General features: G+C 46.9%; 1 protein-coding gene across 1 annotated transcript in view; it reads left to right on the plus strand.

Moving 5' to 3' along the window:
* Positions 1-20,570, plus strand: part of LOC144823881 (mucin-2-like) — a 1,553,567-nt gene that overhangs the window by 1,317,214 nt on the left and 215,783 nt on the right. Inside the window, exon 34 of the mRNA XM_078682769.1 lies at positions 17,395-17,569. Coding sequence (XP_078538895.1) covers positions 17,395-17,569 — 175 coding nt within the window. The remainder of the gene's footprint in view (positions 1-17,394; positions 17,570-20,570) is intronic.

The raw sequence follows: 20,570 nt of genomic DNA on the forward strand, positions 1-20,570 counted from the left end.
AATACAGTATTTCTCTTACATGGAGACGTAAAGGCTAGACGATGACTGAAACTATTGATGCGATTCAGTAGCTTAGGAATGCAGAGAAGGAGAGCTGGACTGATAACTGGAATCATAACATACTCTTGGCAGACTGGCAGGCAGAGCCAGGCCGAGCCGGGCACTGTGAGGCAGGAAGTAAGTGAAGGGTCAGGGATACAGGTGGGGGCTGTATCGCTCCTCGGAGAGGGTTCAGGAGACAGGAGCTGAATCTGAGTCCGGGCCCTTTTGAGGCCTAGAAACGGGGACTTTACAATGAAATAACGTGCACACTGAGAAACGTGGCAACGTAGCTTTACATAGGCCTAATACTCGTAGCTTTCACGAGAACTGGAAACTGGCATACTAGAGTTGGACACAACTGTAATTGCGTCTTTAATCGATCATGGGGAATACATATGCATATTAATCATGCATATATAACATAACATGGGGAACACGTAGGGACACAGAACATGGCAAAATGTACTTTTCCACATTCCCTCCTTGTCACTACGTTTCCATCAGGAAACATCGATATTCATGATACCATCTATCATTTTATACAGTATCATTTGTTCGTCTCGAATTTTCTTGGAACGGGATCTAGGACGGGACTTGGGATTAGGAATACAAGAGGTAGCACAAATGCCGCAAATCGCAGGGCCACATTGTATACAGAGGCAGCAACTGAATATGATCGCTACTGCAATACCTAGAAATGACAATACTTTCCATCCCCAGGCAGAAATTATACTCCAGAACCAACCGGACCATGTCCAGGTGCCTGGATTCTGGTGTAACTGATGGGCAATTTCATGAAGTCTGGTTATAGCTGAATAAACAGACGGCGCGTTATTAGGAATGAAAATGCAGCAACTAGATCCGATGACTCTACATGCTCCTCCTCTATCGGCCAGTATGACGTCAAGAACGAGACGATTTTGGAGCACGACAAATCTCATAGCAGATTGCTCTTCGGTTAAGTTACCTAGGGCAGAGGCAGTCTCATTCACTACTGCTTCAAGGGTTCTGGTTAATCTACGTATCAACTTACTATTCTGGATAGGTCCTATAAAGAAGAAGAAACCTTTATTGAAATCTGTATACTGTTCTAGAGCAGTTTCAGTTTGATCGACAATCGGGGACTCGATCTCCCTTCTATGTCTAATGTGTACTAGATGTGTGTTTCTATGATAATCGGATGGGGCTAGGAAAACTGGTGGCAGTAGGAAGGCAATGTAACAGGTTCCATCCCAATCGAGGGGCAGACGAACATATGCGGTCTGACCACAAACAAAATAAGAATGACGTGAGGCTTTAAAAATAGATTTCCCACTGTCACTATACTTGACAATAGTAGTACAATCACTATGTCCTACATGTGCGGAACCATTTTTTCTGACACATAATTCGCCTTTGACTGGTAGTACTGAAATAGCAGGTAAATCTAGAGTAGGATCAGACTGAACATTCAGAACCATGAAATTCGAAGAATAATTACCCAAATTATAAACTTCATTTTCTAGATCTAACCCTGTTCTGTGGGGAAGACCTTGCTTGTCTGGAAAACATGTACTGTTCAGAAGGGACATATCATTTGAAGATGACGTTAACGTGGACCAGGCTCCACACGAACCATTATGTGAAAATGGATAAGGAAAGAGTGGCAGAACTCCCTTCGGTGTCTGGAAAGGGGGGAGTCGACCACACACCCAACAATTAGTAGCATTGCTGGTCTGGTGTGAATAGTGCAGCATTCTGATAAATGTATTGTTTCGCATAGCAAGACGATAGGATAGCTCGTGAGGAGGCAGATCACTAAATGTGTGTTCTACTGTAGCATTAGAAAACTTATTTACATGAGAAATTGAAAAACATAAATGCAATGCGTAACTTGTGCAAGTAACCATCAAACTCAAAAATAGAAGAAAACATAAAATAATGATACATCTGATAGAGTTTTGACTAACTCTCTCACTATGGGGGTCTATCTCATACATGTCAGAAACCTGTCTAACCGTTTCACCCGAGGGGGACTTAGACAATTAAACTGGCTGACTTATTTTACTAGACCGGAGCTTCTTTTTATACTCCTGCTGCGGAGTTTCCTCTAACAGGGGAGGCTTGGAATCAAAGTCTGTAGCGGGACAGTCCTTAAGAATAGGGCAGTTTTTAGAATTCTGGCAGTCCTTAAAAATGGAACAGTCCAATGTTTTTATGCGACATCCATGGAATTTCTTGACGTGGGACAGGTGCACCCACCCCTTCCTGCCTTCCAACTTGACGGCAGTACGGGTGGTTAGAAGGACTAACTTCGGCTCCTTCCAGCGAGGCTCCAGCGGACTTGAACGATCAAAATTGCGTACGAGGACCAGGGTGCCGGGAAGGATCTCGTGTGGCTTGACTTCAGTATTGTCGGGAAATGCAGCGGCAACCTGTGAACGACAAGAGTGTAGGGCAGACATCAAGGAAGCTAGGTAATCTGTCAGCATATTACTGGAAACATCTGTAATACTTCGGGGTCTAGGTGTACCCCACATATTCGGGGGGCGGCTGAATACGACCTCATAAGGAGACAGACCTGATCTGGAATGTGCGACCATGCGCATATAAAACAAAGCGACTGGCAGGGCAACTAACCAGTCTACACCTTTTTCTTGACAGATTTTGGCAATGCGGATTTTCAAGGTTTGATTATGTCTCTCTACGAGACCGGCTGCTTCTGGATGGCGTACACAATGGAACTTCCACTGGTACCCTAGTAAAAGGGAAACGTGCTTCATAAGTTCGGATGAGAATGGCTGGCCGTTATCAGAATACACGACCCTAGGGAGTCCATAACGGGGGAAGAATTCACGAACCAACTGCTTGGCAGTGGTCGCGGCTGTGTAATCTGGGACTGGATATGCTTCTGTCCACCTGGACAAAGCGCATACAACTACAAGGACATACTTGAAACCTCGACATCGCTCCATCTGAATATAATCCATCTGGAGGACTTCAAAAGGGTGGTCAGGAGGCTGGAATCCCCCTTGTTCCACCGGGACACTTTTACCTGGATTGAACTGACAACATATCATACAGGTACGGACTTTCTGCTTGGCTGCAGCTCGTAAATGCTTGTTAAACCAAATGTTCTGGATACTGTCTATCATGGCTTTTTCTCCTAAGTGTGCTGGACTATGTGCGGTATTGATAATGACTTGAACCATAGAGTCAGGGAGAAACCATGTGGCTTTTCCCTTCGTCAACCATCCCTGATCTGTCTGGACCCCTCCTTGTTCGGACCATTTCTTGATTTCCTCGGGAGTAGCATGTAACTGGATATCTATGACATCTTGAGTAGGGTCCTTAACTGTCATACAAGTAGTCTGTTCTAGAGTGGATGTCGGTGTCTTGTTAACTGGTATGTCTGGAGTCTGTGCTGTAAGCTTGGCTGTTCGATCTGCTAGATCATTACCTTGAGAAATAATGTCTGTAACTTTCGTATGTGCCTTGCACTTCATGATAGCGATAGATGTCGGTAAATGTATTGCATCTAACAGAGCTTGAATGAGGAGACCATGCTGAATCTTGGTTCCATGAGAAGTCATGAAACCTCTCTCCTGCCAGAGCACTCCGAAGTCGTGTACAACTCCGAATGCGTAGCGTGAATCTGTGTAAATATTAACTTTCAGGTTCTTGGCGTGTATGCAGGCTTGAGTCAGAGCAACTAGCTCTGCTGCTTGAGCAGACAGGGTGTCAATACGGTGTGTTTCAATAACTTCAGTGTCAGTAGTCACTGCATACGCGGCTACTAGTTCTCCTGTACTCGTTCTCATACATGAACCATCCACATAAAGTGTCAGGTCGGGGTCTGGTAATGGAATATCTGTCAGGTCTTGTCTCGGCTTAGTCATAGTGTTAACTACTTCCACACAGTCATGTGTGGCAGGACTTGAAATAACTGACGGTAACAGTGTAGCAGGATTTAGAACGTTGCAGTGTCTGATTTCTATGTGTGGCTGGAACAGTGTCAGTTCATAACCTGTCAAACGTGCAATTGTCAAGTGCTGAGTCTGTGTTCGGTTTAAAAGAACTTCCACGGAGTGTGGAACTTGTACTGTCAAGGAATGTCCTAATACTATGGAATCACTTTGTCTGATAGCTAGTGCTGTGGCTGCAACTGACTTGAGGTTACGCAGGCAGAGCCTGGGCTACTGGATCTAATGTGCTCGAAAAATAAGCACAGGGCTTGTATTGTCCTGCTTGATCTTGTGTGAGAACAGATAATGCTGTACCTTCGCGTTCTGTGACAAAAAGCGTAAAAGGCTTACTGTAGTTCGGTGTAGCTAGAACGGGAGCTTGGCATAAAGCTTTCTTTAACTCATTGAAACTAAGTGTATGTTCAGATGTCCAAGGGAGGACAGTCGATACGGCTGCCTCCTGTGTCGTTAACTGTATCAGTGGCTTGGCTAGGAATGCATACTGAGGAATCCATTGTCTGCAATAGGAAGTGAGGCCGATAAAAGCACGTACCTCCTTCTGGGTCTTGGGCTGAGGAAGACTCGCTATTAACTGGATACGGTCAGGTGTCAACTGCCTACCCCTCTTGGACAGTAAGTGGCCTAAATAGATCACTTGCTGGACACAGAATTGAAGCTTCGAAGGGGACACCTTGTGCCCCATCTCGGCTAGGAAATACAGGACTGTAAGTGACGCTCGCTCGCAAGCACGTTCAGAACGGGCTGTGATCAGTAGATCATCGACATATTGGAGCAGGGCAGTGTCAATTGGCATGTGAATATTGTCTAGTTGTCTCTTAAGTGCTTGACTGTAAATACTAGGACTTTCTGTGAAACCTTGAGGAGCTCGTGTGAATTTATAGCTCCTTCCATTTAAACAGAATCCGAAAAGGAACTGGCTGTCTGGATGAATGGGGACACTGAAAAATGCATTCTTGAGGTCGATTACGGTAAAGAATATTGCCTCAGGATCAATAGCTGTCAACAGAGATGAGATGTCTGGAACAACTGGGTACTGGGGAATGATACATTTATTAAGCTCTCGAAGGTCAATCACTAATCGATATACTGGAGGTGCATTTGGATCAGTACGTTTCATGACTGGAATGATAGGAGAATTACATACATTGGAGTCAGTTTCTACAACCACTCCTTGAGCAATAAGCTCGTCAATAATTTTGGATAAGGCTGCTACAGCCTCAGGTGGCAATCTGTACTGTCTGATTCGTGGCAAGACTATACCTTGCTTGAGAGTCACACGATGGGGTGTGATTTGCATGAAACCAACATCAGTTGGACCTTGCGCCCATAGATGTTGCGGGACATTTGACAATCTCGGATCAAAATCTCGTAATACATAGTGACCCTTGAAGTCACGTAAAATCAAACGTATCCCCTCTGGGGAACAACAAATAACTGCACCTAATTCTTTCAGTGTCTTAATGCCTAACAAATTTTCTGGACATGACTTCGTAAGCAATAGATCAGTAGTTCGGGACAATGGACCAATTTCTAAAGTAACTGGCTTTGATATCTTGTTTACAATAGGCTTTCCTGAAAATCCAAGGGAAACATTTCTAGAGCCTGAGAGCGGAGCCCCTGGAACCTCGTCGTGACTAATAGTCGTCCTACTTGCCCCTGTATCAATCAGAAACTTTCTGTCTTTCCCTAATACTTGACTGTGAACATAGGGACCCTCTTGATCTACAGGTATCTCGATGAGAGGCAAGCCTACCTCCCTCTCTAGGCTGTTTCATGAATACTGCTGGTACTCTGGATACTCGGACTGTGCATACTGGTACATTTGCTGTGTAACATGCTGTGTTGCAGCTATAGGCTGCGGTACTGTAACTGTCTGTTGTGCATTCTGTGGTGACTGAGAAGTCTGTGGTACTTGTTCTTGTCTAGGCGGACGTGGTCTTTCTTTAGTCTTACCAGTGGCTATATTGTGTTTCAGAACTGCACACTCGTTTATAAAATGACCTGGCTGTTTACAATAATTGCATGTCCCTTTAACGGGAGCTGCAGGATGACTGGCTTGATTCGGACCCCTCTTCTGACTGTCTTGTGGAACAGATTGTGCAACTAGTACTTTCATTTTCGTGTCTTTCATACGTCTTCTCTCGTGTTCTTGCTCTTCTCTGATTCTATTCTGGTGATACTGGAGCATCTGTAACATTTGGGACGGAGTATTAGCTTGCCAGGTACTTTCGACTTTCAAAACTCGGTTTTTAACTTGTGGGCTTGAATTCTCAACTAGTTTAGTAACAAAAAGATGAGGGTATGACTCACTACTCGTCTTCAAACCACTGTTGATACTAAAACATTTCTCAAATCTAGAATAAAAATCACTAGTATCCTCGTCTGGTTTCTGTTTACAGGCTGAGATTGCATCCCAGTCTTCCTTTTTTGTGGCTAGTAATCTTGGCAGAACTTGTATTAACAGTTCGGGTAATTCTTTACATTTATCTCCTTGACCGGTACCTGGTACACGTGTATTTTCTTCAGCTTCTAGAGCTGCCCAATCTATCTTTTTCTCTCCCACCTCCCAATCCTTTTCCTTGAGTTTTTCGTATATGCCCGCAGGCAACAGGACTTTTAACATTTTAATAATATCTGGATACGTGTATTCTCCCATACGGAGCATGTCTTTTAATTCTCGGTGGAACCCTGCTGGATCTTTGTCGTGACAGGGAATTAATTTCTTCATCTCTAAGAGTTCCATCTTTGTAATCGGGGTGTAAACAAATACTCGTTGCATTTCACCACCCTGTGTCCTAACTGGGTGTACTTCTCGTAACGGATGCTGTCTGTCTATGTAGAATGGTTTACTGTCTGGGGGTGAGACATGAACAAAATGTGGGTTCAGAAACGTTCTATATTTATGGCGCTGTTCTAGAATGACACTAATTAAATCGGTACCTAGACCTTTCCATCTATACTGTAGTAACTCGTTCAGAACATCATGTAACGGACCTGGATCGGAATGCTGACCCTCATACAGTGTAATGAGGTGCTGGATCATATACATACCCACCAGTCGCTGCTCGGCTGGGGGCAGTTTCAGAAACATTTGTGCCACTATTTCGTCTGGAAAAGTGGTAGAATCAGTAGCCCATCGGACTGCTGATCGGGCTAGTTCTTGTTCATGCATGGTACTAAGTTCACTATAACCGATACGTGATTTCAGAATGTGATCGGTAGCTTGAAATACTTGTTCTAGAGAACCTTGTTCTGGTTCTGGATGATGGAAAACTTTCTTGTATTCTAGACGTGAATGTCGGTCGGGAAGTCTAGCTTTACCTACATACGCTATTCTGGCGGTATTCTCGTCGTCTACCTCTTCAGTAGAAGAGTCGTTTTCCTTCTCGCTTACTTGTACTGCTTTGCGTTTCTCGTGTAACCTTATTATTTCCTTACGAATTTTCTTGTACATACTCTCTATACAACTGAGCGTCCTGTGTCTTCCCTCGGCTATATTATCACTCCACCTTGTCAGGACTTTCATTTCGGTCGGATCTTTAGTCGGGGAATCTTGTTCCCGTATTAAACAATTGATTAGAAACTTTAATAACATGAGCTGAATCTCAGCTTTCCTTAGAGACATGACTTCACCAATACTTTCTGAATCTGTTCCTGTACGAATGAAACGATATATTCTGTCTAGATCTTCTTTCATATTCGGTAGGGTGTCCAAATACTCGGTCACCCGTCTTATACGCAATGAATATATAACCATACTATCATCACCTGGGACTGGATCATAACGGCATTCGGTGAGAGCTCGCCTGATATCTGCAACGGACTGATGTTTGGGCGTACGCTGTAACGCACGTTCATGTAACTCGACTGACGTTACACGTTTGTGTGGCGGCGGGGTCCCCGGAGGACCTCCCCCCGCGGCCCCTAAACTGGAATCGTCGACTGATACTCTTCGTGCTGGCAGAGTGATCAGTGTAGCGGGTACTTGTAATGTAGGCTGGACCGGGAGTACCGTAACAGGTGCTGTAACGGGTGCCCCGGTGACTGGAGGAGCAGGATTTACATTATTTACAGGAGCTGGCGGAACAGGATTTGCATATTCTGGGACTGTGTCGTCCAAATAGGACGAGAGAAAAATATCGGCTGCGGTCGGTTTGTGACGTAGCTTGGTCGGAACTAAGGGTGGCGGAAAATTACTGGATGCCTCCGGGGTTGCTTTTGGCAAGCCCTCGGCAAGAAGAGGATACATACCCTTAATGAGGGCATTCCTCTGTCTGTCTGACTGTTCGGTTTTAACTCGTTCACCTATTTCGATTAATTCCCTTTCTTGGGCTCTTTCTAAGGATTCTCTACTTAATTCTGACTTTCTGATTTCTTTTTCGGTTCTTTTATGAGATTCTTTGCGCCATAACTCGATGGCATCTTTCTGTGACTGTCTGGCTTTCTTTTTCCATAATGCTTCTTCTACTCGCATGATGCACTCGGCATCCCATGTGCCTGATACAGGCCATCTATATTTCTCTTCTAATTCCTTGGTGTACTCGACCCATAAGTCTAGATATAATATGGCACTTATGCCATGCTTATGATACATAAAATGACCTGGACTGTCCCTAGGCGGGACAGGAACTGCTTCCTCGAGCAGACCTTTCCTAGTTTTTAACTGACGTAACTTGGAGAATAGAGGCATGACGTAAACTAGGATCTGGACACAGTACAATACACAATGAACACAATAATGACTTGAGACTGATCACTCATACCACGACATTGAAAACACATTGAAATGACATTTAAAATAACAGTTCGGACAGAAACATTACCTGGAATACTTGAAAACAGAAACACATGAATTTCTCGAGAACAGAACTTACTAGAATTACTAGATGCACTGCTGAAACAGTACGAAACATACCGGTCTCATAAAGAGACACGTCAGGACCCGCATCCACCTAGGTGGACACTTCGTGTTGGATTTGCGTACCCAAACCCACGGACCAGAGACAAATTAATTGACCCTGTCTAGATACTACCCCAGCAACGGTACTCACCGGGCAGCAAGAACGGAAGGCCTCGGACTGGACTGGACTGCTACGACGACGGACTACGAACTTCGGACTTCAGTTACGGGTGGGCCTCCGGATACCTCGGACCTTGGACTCTCGGCTTGGGCTCTGGTCGGGACTCGCCGCGTTCCTCCACCGCCTCGTCTGGATGCTGGACCGCAACCTCCGTCTCCTCCGTGGGCCTGAGGGATACTTGAAGCAGAAATATCTGCACGTGCACGGTATGGTTCCGTCACGGCTGCAGAGGGTCAGGGGGCTTGCGTGGCTTCTCCGGCGCGTGGGGAAAGGGCAAGTCCCTGTTCGGGCGCCATTATGTGGTAAATAAATAAATAATACCTCTATTTTTGACTAGATATATAATAACAGATAGCTCAATAAATAAGAGTCAAGATTCGAGGTAGCTGGAGTTTGCAGGTTTTAATACAGCATAAAGGACAGCAACAGGACAACCTGCACGGGAATAGGATGGCAGGGCCCGGCAGCTGCCGGGGCAGGATCTGGGATGAGCGCTAGCTTTTTAATAACAGTGCACAACATATATATACTAAAACAATTGCATTACAGTAAATACAGTAGGCGTAGCAGTGGGTGGAGTTCGTAGCAGTCGCGAAAGATAAGGTATAAAGTGGGTGTAACAAGAGGCGTGTACATAGACATGTGATGTAAACGTAACAGAATATGTCATAAATGGGGCGGAAACATGGAGGGGGCTACCTAAGGAGCCGGGACCTCTGACCTCTGACCTAGTGGTGCGCGCAAGCTGGCAATGACGTGTTACCAGGAGGAGCTGGGGGCTATGACTTCTGCACTAGAAGAGGAGACGAAAGTCTGGAGTGTCAGAGCGACATGTACCTAAACACTATCTAGTATCTGATGTTTAGAGAACATGTTGATAGAAACCAAAAGTTATCAGGGTAAAGGCTAACAGACTCTAAGACTAGTGCATGCATTATTCTACATGTAGTGTGTGTTGAGGAATATTAAATGACCATAAATACAGTATTTCTCTTACATGGAGACGTAAAGGCTAGACGATGACTGAAACTATTGATGCGATTCAGTAGCTTAGGAATGCAGAGAAGGAGAGCTGGACTGATAACTGGAATCATAACATACTCTTGGCAGACTGGCAGGCAGAGCCAGGCCGAGCCGGGCACTGTGAGGCAGGAAGTAAGTGAAGGGTCAGGGATACAGGTGGGGGCTGTATCGCTCCTCGGAGAGGGTTCAGGAGACAGGAGCTGAATCTGAGTCCGGGCCCTTTTGAGGCCTAGAAACGGGGACTTTACAATGAAATAACGTGCACACTGAGAAACGTGGCAACGTAGCTTTACATAGGCCTAATACTCGTAGCTTTCACGAGAACTGGAAACTGGCATACTAGAGTTGGACACAACTGTAATTGCGTCTTTAATCGATCATGGGGAATACATATTCATATTAATCATGCATATATAACATAACATGGGGAACACGTAGGGACACAGAACATGGCAAAATTTACTTTTCCACAAGGGGTTGAGGGTGAGTGAGGGTGAGGGGTTGAGGGTGAGTGAGGGTGAGGGGTTGAGGGCGAGTGAGGGTGGGTGAGGGTGAGTGAGGGTGAGGGTGAGTGAGGGTGAGGGTGAGTGAGGGTGAGGGAGGGTGAGGGAGGGTGAGGGTGAGGGTGAGGGGTTGAGGGTGAGTGAGGGTGAGGGGTTGAGGGTGAGTGAGGGTGAGGGTGAGTGAGGGTGAGGGGTTGAGGGTGAATGAGGGTGAGGGTGAGTGAGGGTGAGTGAGGGTGAGGGTGAGGGGTTGAGGGTGAGTGAGGGTGAGTGAGGGTGAGTTGAGGGTGAGGGGTTGAGGGTGAGGGGTTGAGGGTGAGTGAGGGTGAGGGGTTGAGGGTGAGTGAGGGTGAGGGGTTGAGGGTGAGTGAGGGTGAGGGTGAGTGAGGGTGAGTGAGGGTGAGGGGTTGAGGTTGAGTGAGGGTGAGGGTGAGTGAGGGTGAGTGAGGGTGAGTGAGGGTGAGGGTGAGTGAGGGTGAGTGAGGGTGAGGGTGAGTGAGGGTGAGGGTGAGTGAGGGTGAGTGAGGGTGAGGGTGAGTGAGGGTGAGGGTGAGTGAGGGTGAGGGTGAGTGAGGGTGAGTGAGGGTGAGGGGTTGAGGGTGAGGGTGAGTGAGGGTGAGGGTGAGTGAGGGTGAGGGGTTGAGGGTGAGTGAGGGTGAGGGTGAGGGCGAGTGAGGGTGAGGGTGAGTGAGGGTGGGTGAGGGGTTGAGTGAGGGTGAGGGGTTGAGGGTGAGTGAGGGTGAGGGGTTGAGGGTGAGTGAGGGTGAGGGTGGGTGAGGGTGAGGGGTTGAGGGTGAGTGAGGGTGAGGGTGAGTGAGGGTGAGGGGTTGAGGGTGAGTGAGGGTGAGGGTGAGTGAGGGTGAGGGATTGAGGGTGAGTGAGGGTGAGGGGTTGAGGGTGAGTGAGGGTGAGGGTGAGGGGTTGAGGGTGAGTGAGGGTGAGTGAGGGTGAGGGGGTGAGGGTGAGTGAGGGTGAGGGTGAGTGAGGGTGAGTGAGGGAGGGTGAGTGAGGGTGAGTGAGGGAGGGTGAGGGTGAGTGAGGGTGAGGGTGAGTGAGGGTGAGGGTGAGTGAGGGTGAGGGTGAGTGAGGGTGAGTGAGGGTGAGGGGTTGAGGGTGAGTGAAGGTGAGGGGTTGAGGGAGGGTGAGGGTGAGGGGTTGAGGGAGGGTGAGTGAGGGTGAGGGTGAGTGAGGGTGAGGGTGAGGGGTTGAGGGTGAGTGAGGGTGAGGGTGAGTGAGGGTGAGGGTGAGTGAGGGTGAGGGGTTGAGGGTGAGTGAGGGTGAGTGAGAGTGAGGGTGAGTGAGGGGTTGAGGGTGAGGGGTTGAGGGTGAGTGAGGGTGAGGGGTTGAGGGTGAGGGGTTGAGGGTGAGTGAGGGTGAGGGTTAGTGAGGGTGAGGGGTTGAGGGTGAGTGAGGGTGAGGGTGAGTGAGGGTGAGGGTGAGTGAGGGTGAGGGTGAGTGAGGGTGAGTGAGGGTGAGGGTGAGGGTGAGTGAGGGTGAGGGGTTGAGGGTGAGGGGTTGAGGGTGAGTGAGGGTGAGGGGTTGAGGGTGAGTGAGGTAACCTGGCATGGTAACCTGAAAAAAATGTGGGTGTGAGCCATGTGAAGGGGTCTGCGGTGTGTGGGACCCGAAAAGGCAGAAGTCGGGAAGGAGAGGCTGCGGGTAAGGGTGTGCACGAAAGTGAATGTGCACAAATGGGGCCATGCGGTGGGCGACCAAAGCAGAAGCGGCTGGCAGAATAAGCGGGCCAAGGCCGAGAGTCCACTGGGTGCACGCGTCCTACCCGGAAATGATGGGGCATAGGTGGGGAATGGCATGGTAACCTGAAAAAAATGTGGGTGTGAGCCATGTGAAGGGGTCTGCGGTGAGCGCGAGACCCGAAAAGGCAGAAGTGGGGAAGGAGAGGCTGCGGGTAAGGGTATGCACGAAAGTAAAATGTGCACAAATAGGGCCATGCGGTGGGCGAACAAAGCAGAAGCGTCTGGCAGGATGGTGGTGCCGGAATAAGCTGTGCACATGTCAGGCCATGCTTCGAGTAACTTATAGAGATGTGGCTGACAGGATAGTAGGGTTGAGAGCAAAAGCGCCGAAGGGGCGCCTGTGTATATGCTGCTAATAATTAAAAAATGCATATGAGAACTGTATTATCGCAACTGATGGAAAAGATATCTCACCTGAAAGAAAAACAAGAAAGGAAACAAGACGGAGGGCATTGCTGTGGGGCGGGGGGGGGGAGGAGAAATGCACACGGCGGGCAGGGGAGGGGGCGGAGCTGGGAGAGCGGCATGAGGGTGTGAAGCAGCCGGGGCCTTTGAAGTGAAGCTAAGCTTCACTTCAAAGGTGTGGGAGGAGTGCGGCTGAGGGAACAGACGGCGATTTGGTGATGTGCACGCGCATTTTAGGTCAATGCGCTTGCGCATTGACCTAAAAGCCACGGGCACAGCACCAAATCGCCACAGTTAGGTAAACTTTGTTTAAAGCCCTATAGACTCGCTTCTCTCAATGCGCATGCGCATTGATAGGTCACAAGACCTAAAAATAAGGGGAGGTGTCTTAACTGTACTTAGATTATAAAAATGTGCTCAAGAAAATGTCGCTCATATTTTCAGTGAAATTATGAAAATGTCACACATAGCAATCTGAAACAGCTATGTCCAGGTTTACATCAAAGGCAGGTGATGGCTGGTAGTACAGCCGAGTGAAGATTTAATTTCACTCGAAGGGTGATGGCAAAAATTAAGAGCTGTTTTGCAGAACTGCTGGTTTTTTGGCACTGGCAGGAACCGGCCCACTTAAAGCCCTGGGTATGCCAACGAGGAGACTATCTTAATCTAAAAGTAGTTTAGGAGGGCCCAGCTAATCCTGGAAAACGTGAGACCCAACCTCTGTCCAGCCTAGTTTTCTATTTCTGGCGTAGAACTTCTCGATAAAAGAAAACTGCACTCCACACCATGAACAGAAATAGACTGGAGGAGGTTTGCAAAGGCAGTGATTACTTCGGGATATACCTTTTTATTTGAGAGGGCTCTTTTAAGCTCCTGCTTTTTTGCACTGCTTTCCCGTCAGTTACATTACATATGTGTGGTGACACAGGGTCACAGTGGGAATTGGTCATCAAAATGAGTGTTATTAATAGAATTTAGGCATGATTGCAGAAGCCCATTGTTGCCCAGTGTACCTTCTCCTACTATATGTATAATAAATAGATTTTAGAATGATTTTAAAATGTTTTCTGAATTTGAGAGTTTCATTATTGGGCTGGTTGTTAGGCTGAGACTGCTCTGCGTTGGGCTGATTTTTGGGTTGAACTTGGGTAGCTTTGGGCTTGGGATGGGTCTCAAAATCTGGCAACACTGGTCCCGCCCAGCTCTCATAGTATTAGGTTGAGCTGTGCACGATAGCTGCCAAGCGGTGATGAGCAGTGGGCAGTGTATCAGAGGGCATTACCAGGAAGGACCTAATTCATCCCTTGTGTTTTTTTTTAATATGTAGCGCAAACTCAAACCGAAGGTGAGCACTTTACATGAGCAACCAGTTGCAATTTCGCACAAAACGCCACACCTGTCGTGCTATACCGTCTGCTTGATTGGGTTTTAGCAGTGGGTGGTGGTGGGTAAACTACGACAGGATAATTTGCTCGCCGACTACTGCATAGTAGCAGCTGATGGACGGGCGGCCCTGTGGGTAACCTTCTCAGGAGTGGGGCTGGCGGAAGTCCCACAGCTTGCTAAACACAGGGATTTCCTAACCCCTCCCTCTCCAATGTCTGGTTTATACCCTCTGGGCAGAAGAGGCAAGAATGCTGTTTAATGGGCATACATAAGCAGTGACAGGCTTCCAGGGGTGAGGTGATCCAGCGAGATTATCAGCTTTGGTTACTCATAAAACTGCCATACTCACCTGGGCCCATAAACATTCACACATAAGCTGATAATCACTGCTGAGATCATGAATTTTATATTCCTGTGTGATGAATTTACCTTTACATCAATTCTTACCAACCCTTATCACCTTGCTTCTTCATTTCCTCTGGTCAATAGATCAGGTTGTTAGCAGAATAGGTAGAAATGACATTTACCTTTATTTCTTTGAATGACTACAGACTCAAGAGAGTTTTAAAAGCTTTATCTATGCAATCATTTTGTAAGTCAGACACCAATACATATCATACACCAACTTCTTTTAAGGAAAATGATCAAAAAAGTAAAACACAATGACTTAGTTGGACCTCATGACATTGGTACCTGGAAAGGGAAGAAACAGAGTACAGTACAAGGACAAACTACATGGACTTATATTTACCTAGAATGGTGTGAGGACCAAGCCCTGGCCAAGGAGCTGGCAAGGGAACTCCTGCGTAGTCAGGAGCGGACAGTTCAGGACAGGTTCAGGACAGGATAGGTAACCTCTTCTAAGTGCAACGCCAGCGTCACACCCCGTTCTGGTACTACTCTCTTTGATTCTTGCCCCTTCTAGATGGACCGATTCTTTTTCAGCCATATCTCCGACTCTTCTCTCTCTCTGTCTCTTCTCTCTCGATTCTTCTTCTGGGTGCTCGAGCTGCGTCTCTGACCTCCTTGGTATCATCCATCATCTGCATCGGTGTTGTGTCCGTGACAGGTCGGTGACAAGTCTGACATCTAACTGACTAAGTCTACCTTAGTTATACTATTCTAAGTGTATGTACCACCCCCAATGTTTCAATATTCGTGAAACCCCTACTTCTGAATGGGCGATGGGGTGGGGAGAGGTCATCACACCATACTAATGTAATGTCTTTTCTTTAGTTCATTGTTCAATATTTCTGCCCCTTAATTTTACTTTCCCATGCTTTATTCCTACCTGCATTTCATATTTAATTTCATTTCCAATGTATGCAAAATTTGACTTCTTCTCCTTCCCTTCTTCGGGTCGAGAGGTGAGGCTCCCAAGTGCTTCTTTGCTAGAGCGTCCTTGGCTGGGTTTCAATGTCACATCATGGATTCTGATAGAGGTTGGTGTGCTTGCGCATAAACCATGCGGAATGGGGATTTCAGTCAGCCTCCAGGCCCAAATACGAACTTATAATAAAGTCAATGAAAAACATGTTAGAATACGAAAATAAATGAAGGCACTGTATATCACTTATTCCTACTCTAATCCCTTTAATTTATTTTAACTATTGCATTAGCAGTTTAATAGAACGTGCGTGATCCAATTTAAGCATTGCATGTGCATTAACATATGAGTTTCAAGCGGCCGTCTTAATGGCTATTGCGCAGCTGCAAAGATTTCCAACCAAAGTGATAGACGTCATACTACTTAGATGCAGTACACGCATGCGCAGAAAGTTCCCGCGTTTTCAGCAGCCATTTTTAGACACTTGGGTTACTTATTAGTAAAGCACACTGACAAGCTTCCCCTAGCTTCAATGTAAAAAGTTGTAATGCAATTATTAGTATTTACAAACATGTTGATTACAATGTTACACGTTATTTGAGAGGATCGCATCCGAGCAAGTCTCTTTATGAAACCTTGCTCCATCAGAGGCTCACTGCTAACTGAGGCGGCACCAGGTCGCCGGGGGAAAAACTTGTCACATGGGCAATCTCGGTTTCTTCAACACAGCTGTCTACAAGTTATTCTCTCCTGGCAGCTCTCTGTGAACCGACAGTGCCCTTTAACCGCACTGTTTCTGAACAACTTGATTTCAACTTCTGTCCCTGTTGCTCTGCCTGAGTGCACGATGAAAAGAACTTTGCTTTAGACCGCCCTTACATTATTAGTTGTGTCTTTAAAGTGCTAATGCTGTACGTCTATGACTTTAACCGATGCGCCGTACCAATGTTCGTATGTTTTTTAAGTCTGGCCCCGTTTTGTAGTCCTGCAGTTTTCCCTTGTGAGAAAGACAATGGCAACTTCATCCCTCTTCATCATGACTCTGTTAGCCAGAGGGGGCCCTGTAGCATTAATCGATCATAAGAGATAATGTTTCCATTGTGGTTATATTTTTCCATAAAATGGATGACTGAATGAGGCCATTTACTCACTCTCTGTGGTAAACATGGGACCAACAACCATCATAACAGAAACAAGGGGCAGCACCCATACCTTCCTGCCACACCACACAAGGATGTGCCTCAGATAGTGGCCCCTATAACCCACTGGCATAACGAGCCTTGAGGGGGCCCCCCTGCAGGGTAAGTGAAGGGGCCTCCTCCGGACTTAATCCAGAGCTCCCCAGCAGAAGTGCGGTGCTGACGGGGCCCCCTGGAGGGTGAGGGCTCCCCCACACCGCGGGGGCTGCAGGGGCCTGTGTTACACTCCTGCTATAACCGAGACAGCAGGGCCGGCTCAATGCTCACGGAGGCCCTGAGCAGGGAGTGTAGGTAGGGGGCCCGAGACCGCCAAATCCCTCCCAGGGGCCGCCACGCAAATATGTATCTAAGGATATATATTGGCGTGGCGGCCCCTGGGGTTTGGCGGCCCTGTGCAGGTGCACAGCTTGCACATGCCTTAGGCCGGCCCTGGAGACAGCTCTCTCTTTGCAGCTGCCATGCTCTTGTCATGTTGAGCCATGTGCACACTACAATGGGTGATTTTCTTGAATCGAAGCAAGGACAAAGATGAATGAAGAGGATCTATTACAGTTACAAATAAAGAAAACATACTCCCTGTGTGGGATGCCAGTCCCTTGGGTGGTTTTATAGAGTAATTTCTACTGCCATCTCCTCTTCCTGTGCTAGTATTTGGTGCAGTATTGATAGTCTGGCTCATGAATGTTTATATTATTTCCTCTTGCAGAGTGGAGAAACCTGGCTAAGTGGTTGCAATGAGTGTTTTTGTTCCAAAACCTTCACTGTGCAGTGCAGTCCTTTAGTCTGTGACACCCCCATGGTAGCACCTTGCGACAAAGAAGGATTTGAGCTGATCGTGGTTCCAGACCCGGACAACCCATGTTGCCCCTTCGAACAATGCCGTGAGTATCTGTAGACTTCTTAGAGACAGTTCAAGGAATGGTCAAACGGGTCAATGTCTCTCTAACCCTTCACCTCAACCACTCTCCCTTTCTCTACCTACCTCTACCTCTCACTCTTCCTCTCTCTGAGCAGAATCATTCTAAGGATTTTTGGGAGTGCGTACAAGGCATATTCTAGCTATCTAGGATGTATATGTTTACCTGCATTGAACACACATTATGGAGTTGGCACGTGTCACATAATCTACCATCTGCTAAATGTTTTTGTAGAATTCAATCAAATATTTGTTACTAAAAATGGGCACACGTGGTGCTGCACAGTGGCGGATACTTTGCTAAATAAACGGATCACCTTTAGTTGCATTTTGGTATATAGTCGAATTAAATTGATTTAATGAAGTAAAATGTTTCCCTAAATAGTATTAATAGTATGTTAAAATGACAACATATTGAAAATAAGTCCACCCTTCCTTAGTGTCTGGTTTAGATCACTGAGTGCCAAACTAAACCATCGCTGTTGCATAGTCCCTGAATAGAGCTTCAAAGTTCATCGTAGGGTAAGCAGTGCTGGTGAAAGATATGTGCTATGCCATGCAGTAACTATCTGCTATATTTGATGGTTTGGTTAGCATTCTGGCACCCCCTGCTGGTGGTCTCCAAAGAGTGTCCCTATGTCTGCCTGTCATAGAACTAACTGGCTCTGCCTTTAAGTTCTGCTTGGCCTCGGCTGCTGTAGTTTTCTCTCTGGCTGTCTATTATTCCCTTCTATCAATAATGCTAGGACAGCCACTCTGCAAAAGAAATAGCAAATATCATGATTAAAATATAAACTGCAAGTATGCATTAAACAAGTTTCAGTGGGATTTAACAGGGCATATTTAAACGTATTTTCTCCTGCATGTGGGTTTCCTGTAGAAGTTTGCCAGGGTCTCAAAGTGTTTGAGGAGCTGTTATCAATGAGAACGGCTGGGAGGGCTGTGATGTAAGTGGTAGTCATGCAAATGTTTTTCTGAACAATCATAACGTAATGTGAGAAATCTTGCTTGGAGGGTCTCGGGGAAGTCAGTGGCTACTAGGGTCTTATTGAGTGGAGAAGTGTGGCTCAATGGTTAGAGCGGCAGACCCAGATGCAGAGGTTTGGCCCGGATAAGGGTTCAATTCCTGCCTCGGCGGGTCTTGGGCTCAATTTCCCTGAACCTGATAATTCTCGCCTCGGTGCCTATTCTAAGCATGGGTCCCACTCTGTAACTCTGGGCAATAGCTTGCTTAATCTCCACAACGGCCCCACACCCAACAGCGCTAGGATGCCTGGCTTCACCTTGGGGGTGCCCAGGAGTGGGCTCTTCACAGGGAAAGGCCAGCAAGGGTTCCACAGCGGTATGTGTACAGTGCCTTGAGACCCCTTCGGGGGTGATATGTGCGCTATATAAGCATTTTTTTACATTGCAACAACTGAGGTCTTTTTTACCTTTGGTATCCTGGTGGTCCTGTACTGGGGACCCCCAATCTCAGAAATATGTACATTTTAAAACAGTCGAATCTCAGGTTAGTGAGGCAGAGCATTCGATGGCTACTCAGATGACGTGGTATGGGCTACAGACTCCGAATTCAGCAAAGCAGCAAACACCACCTGGAAGATCACTGTCAATTTAGTGCTTTTACTTTTGAAAACAAAATGCTCCTTATTGCATGCAAAACTCAAATGCCCAAGCACATTAACAGATATATGCAGACTGACCGGTCGGAGCACCTATAGGAACACCCTCTAAAGGGGCTCACAAACCGGAGTGGGCATAAAGGGAGGAAAGGTCACACCGTTCAAGTACCCTCTCTACAATGAAGGCTGAACCCACTGTGCTGGAGGAATCTTTAGTGGTTTGCACATCATAAATCCCTATCACTTATTAGCCATGGCATTATTGTTTATCTTGACAACATCTGCTATGCTTTTGTCAGCATCAAATATGCTAGTTTTGTTAGTGTCATCTATCCTTCTCTGGGTGGTTGTTAGAAATGGGGGTCCCTAGTTGGTAGAGGTAGGTAGCTTTGTCCAAATAGGGGATCTTGCTTGTTGTCCGGGTAAGGGGAATACACCTCTAAAATAACCCCTGCACACCATCTTGGTAGCTTGGCACGAGCAAAGAGGCCTATCTCACAGGCGTAAAGCATTTGTGAACACATACAGTAATACAGTAAAAACACTAAAAATAGACACCACACCAGTTTAGGAAAATAAGTAATCTTTCTCTAAACCACCCAAGACCAAAACAACAAAAATCCACAATACAGTTATCAAGATATCCTTTAAAATAGGTTATTCACTCAAATAAAGTTTGTAGCAACACATAACTCCAGCTGGTCGTGACAGATGAAAAATCCCAAAGAACGGCACCGACCGCGAGGTGTGTAACGTCAGGCACGAAGTCAAGCAGACCAACAAAGAACAGTACCTTGGAATTGATGAAAGCAATGATGGCGCACGGTGTCTGGGAGGTGATGCTTCATTGGGGCCGGGCAGCGTTGGTGCCTTACGACCCGACTGAAGGTGAAGCCTCGGTTCCTTACTGCAGTGCAGGGGAGGTGAGAAGTTGGTTTCTTACTGTGGCGGGGAGGTGATGTCACAATGGTGGCGAGGCATCATTTCCTTACAACGGTGTGATGTCGATGGATTCAGTAGTCACCCACTTTGAGGATCGGCTCCGCGTTGATGAAGCACCGGCGTCAGTGAAGTCGGGGCTACGGTGCGAGTTGGGGCAGTGAGTCGTGAAAGTCAGGAGCAGTGTCCTCGGCTCCGGTGCAGGCAGTGACCTCCATGAAGGCTTTGGAGTCGATGCATCATGGTGTCAGTAGGCATTGGGCCTACTGTGCAAGTCGGGGCAGTGCGCCATGCTCTTTACGAGCAGTGCCCATGGCTTCGGCGCAAGTTACTGCCTCGCTCATCGGTGTCAATGTTGCAATTTCCTACTGTGGCAGCTGAAACAGCAGTTCCAGATGCAGAGAG

The sequence above is a fragment of the Lissotriton helveticus genome, chromosome 3_1, assembly GCF_964261635.1.
Source record: "Lissotriton helveticus chromosome 3_1, aLisHel1.1, whole genome shotgun sequence".
Classification (NCBI taxonomy): Eukaryota; Metazoa; Chordata; class Amphibia; order Caudata; family Salamandridae; genus Lissotriton; species Lissotriton helveticus.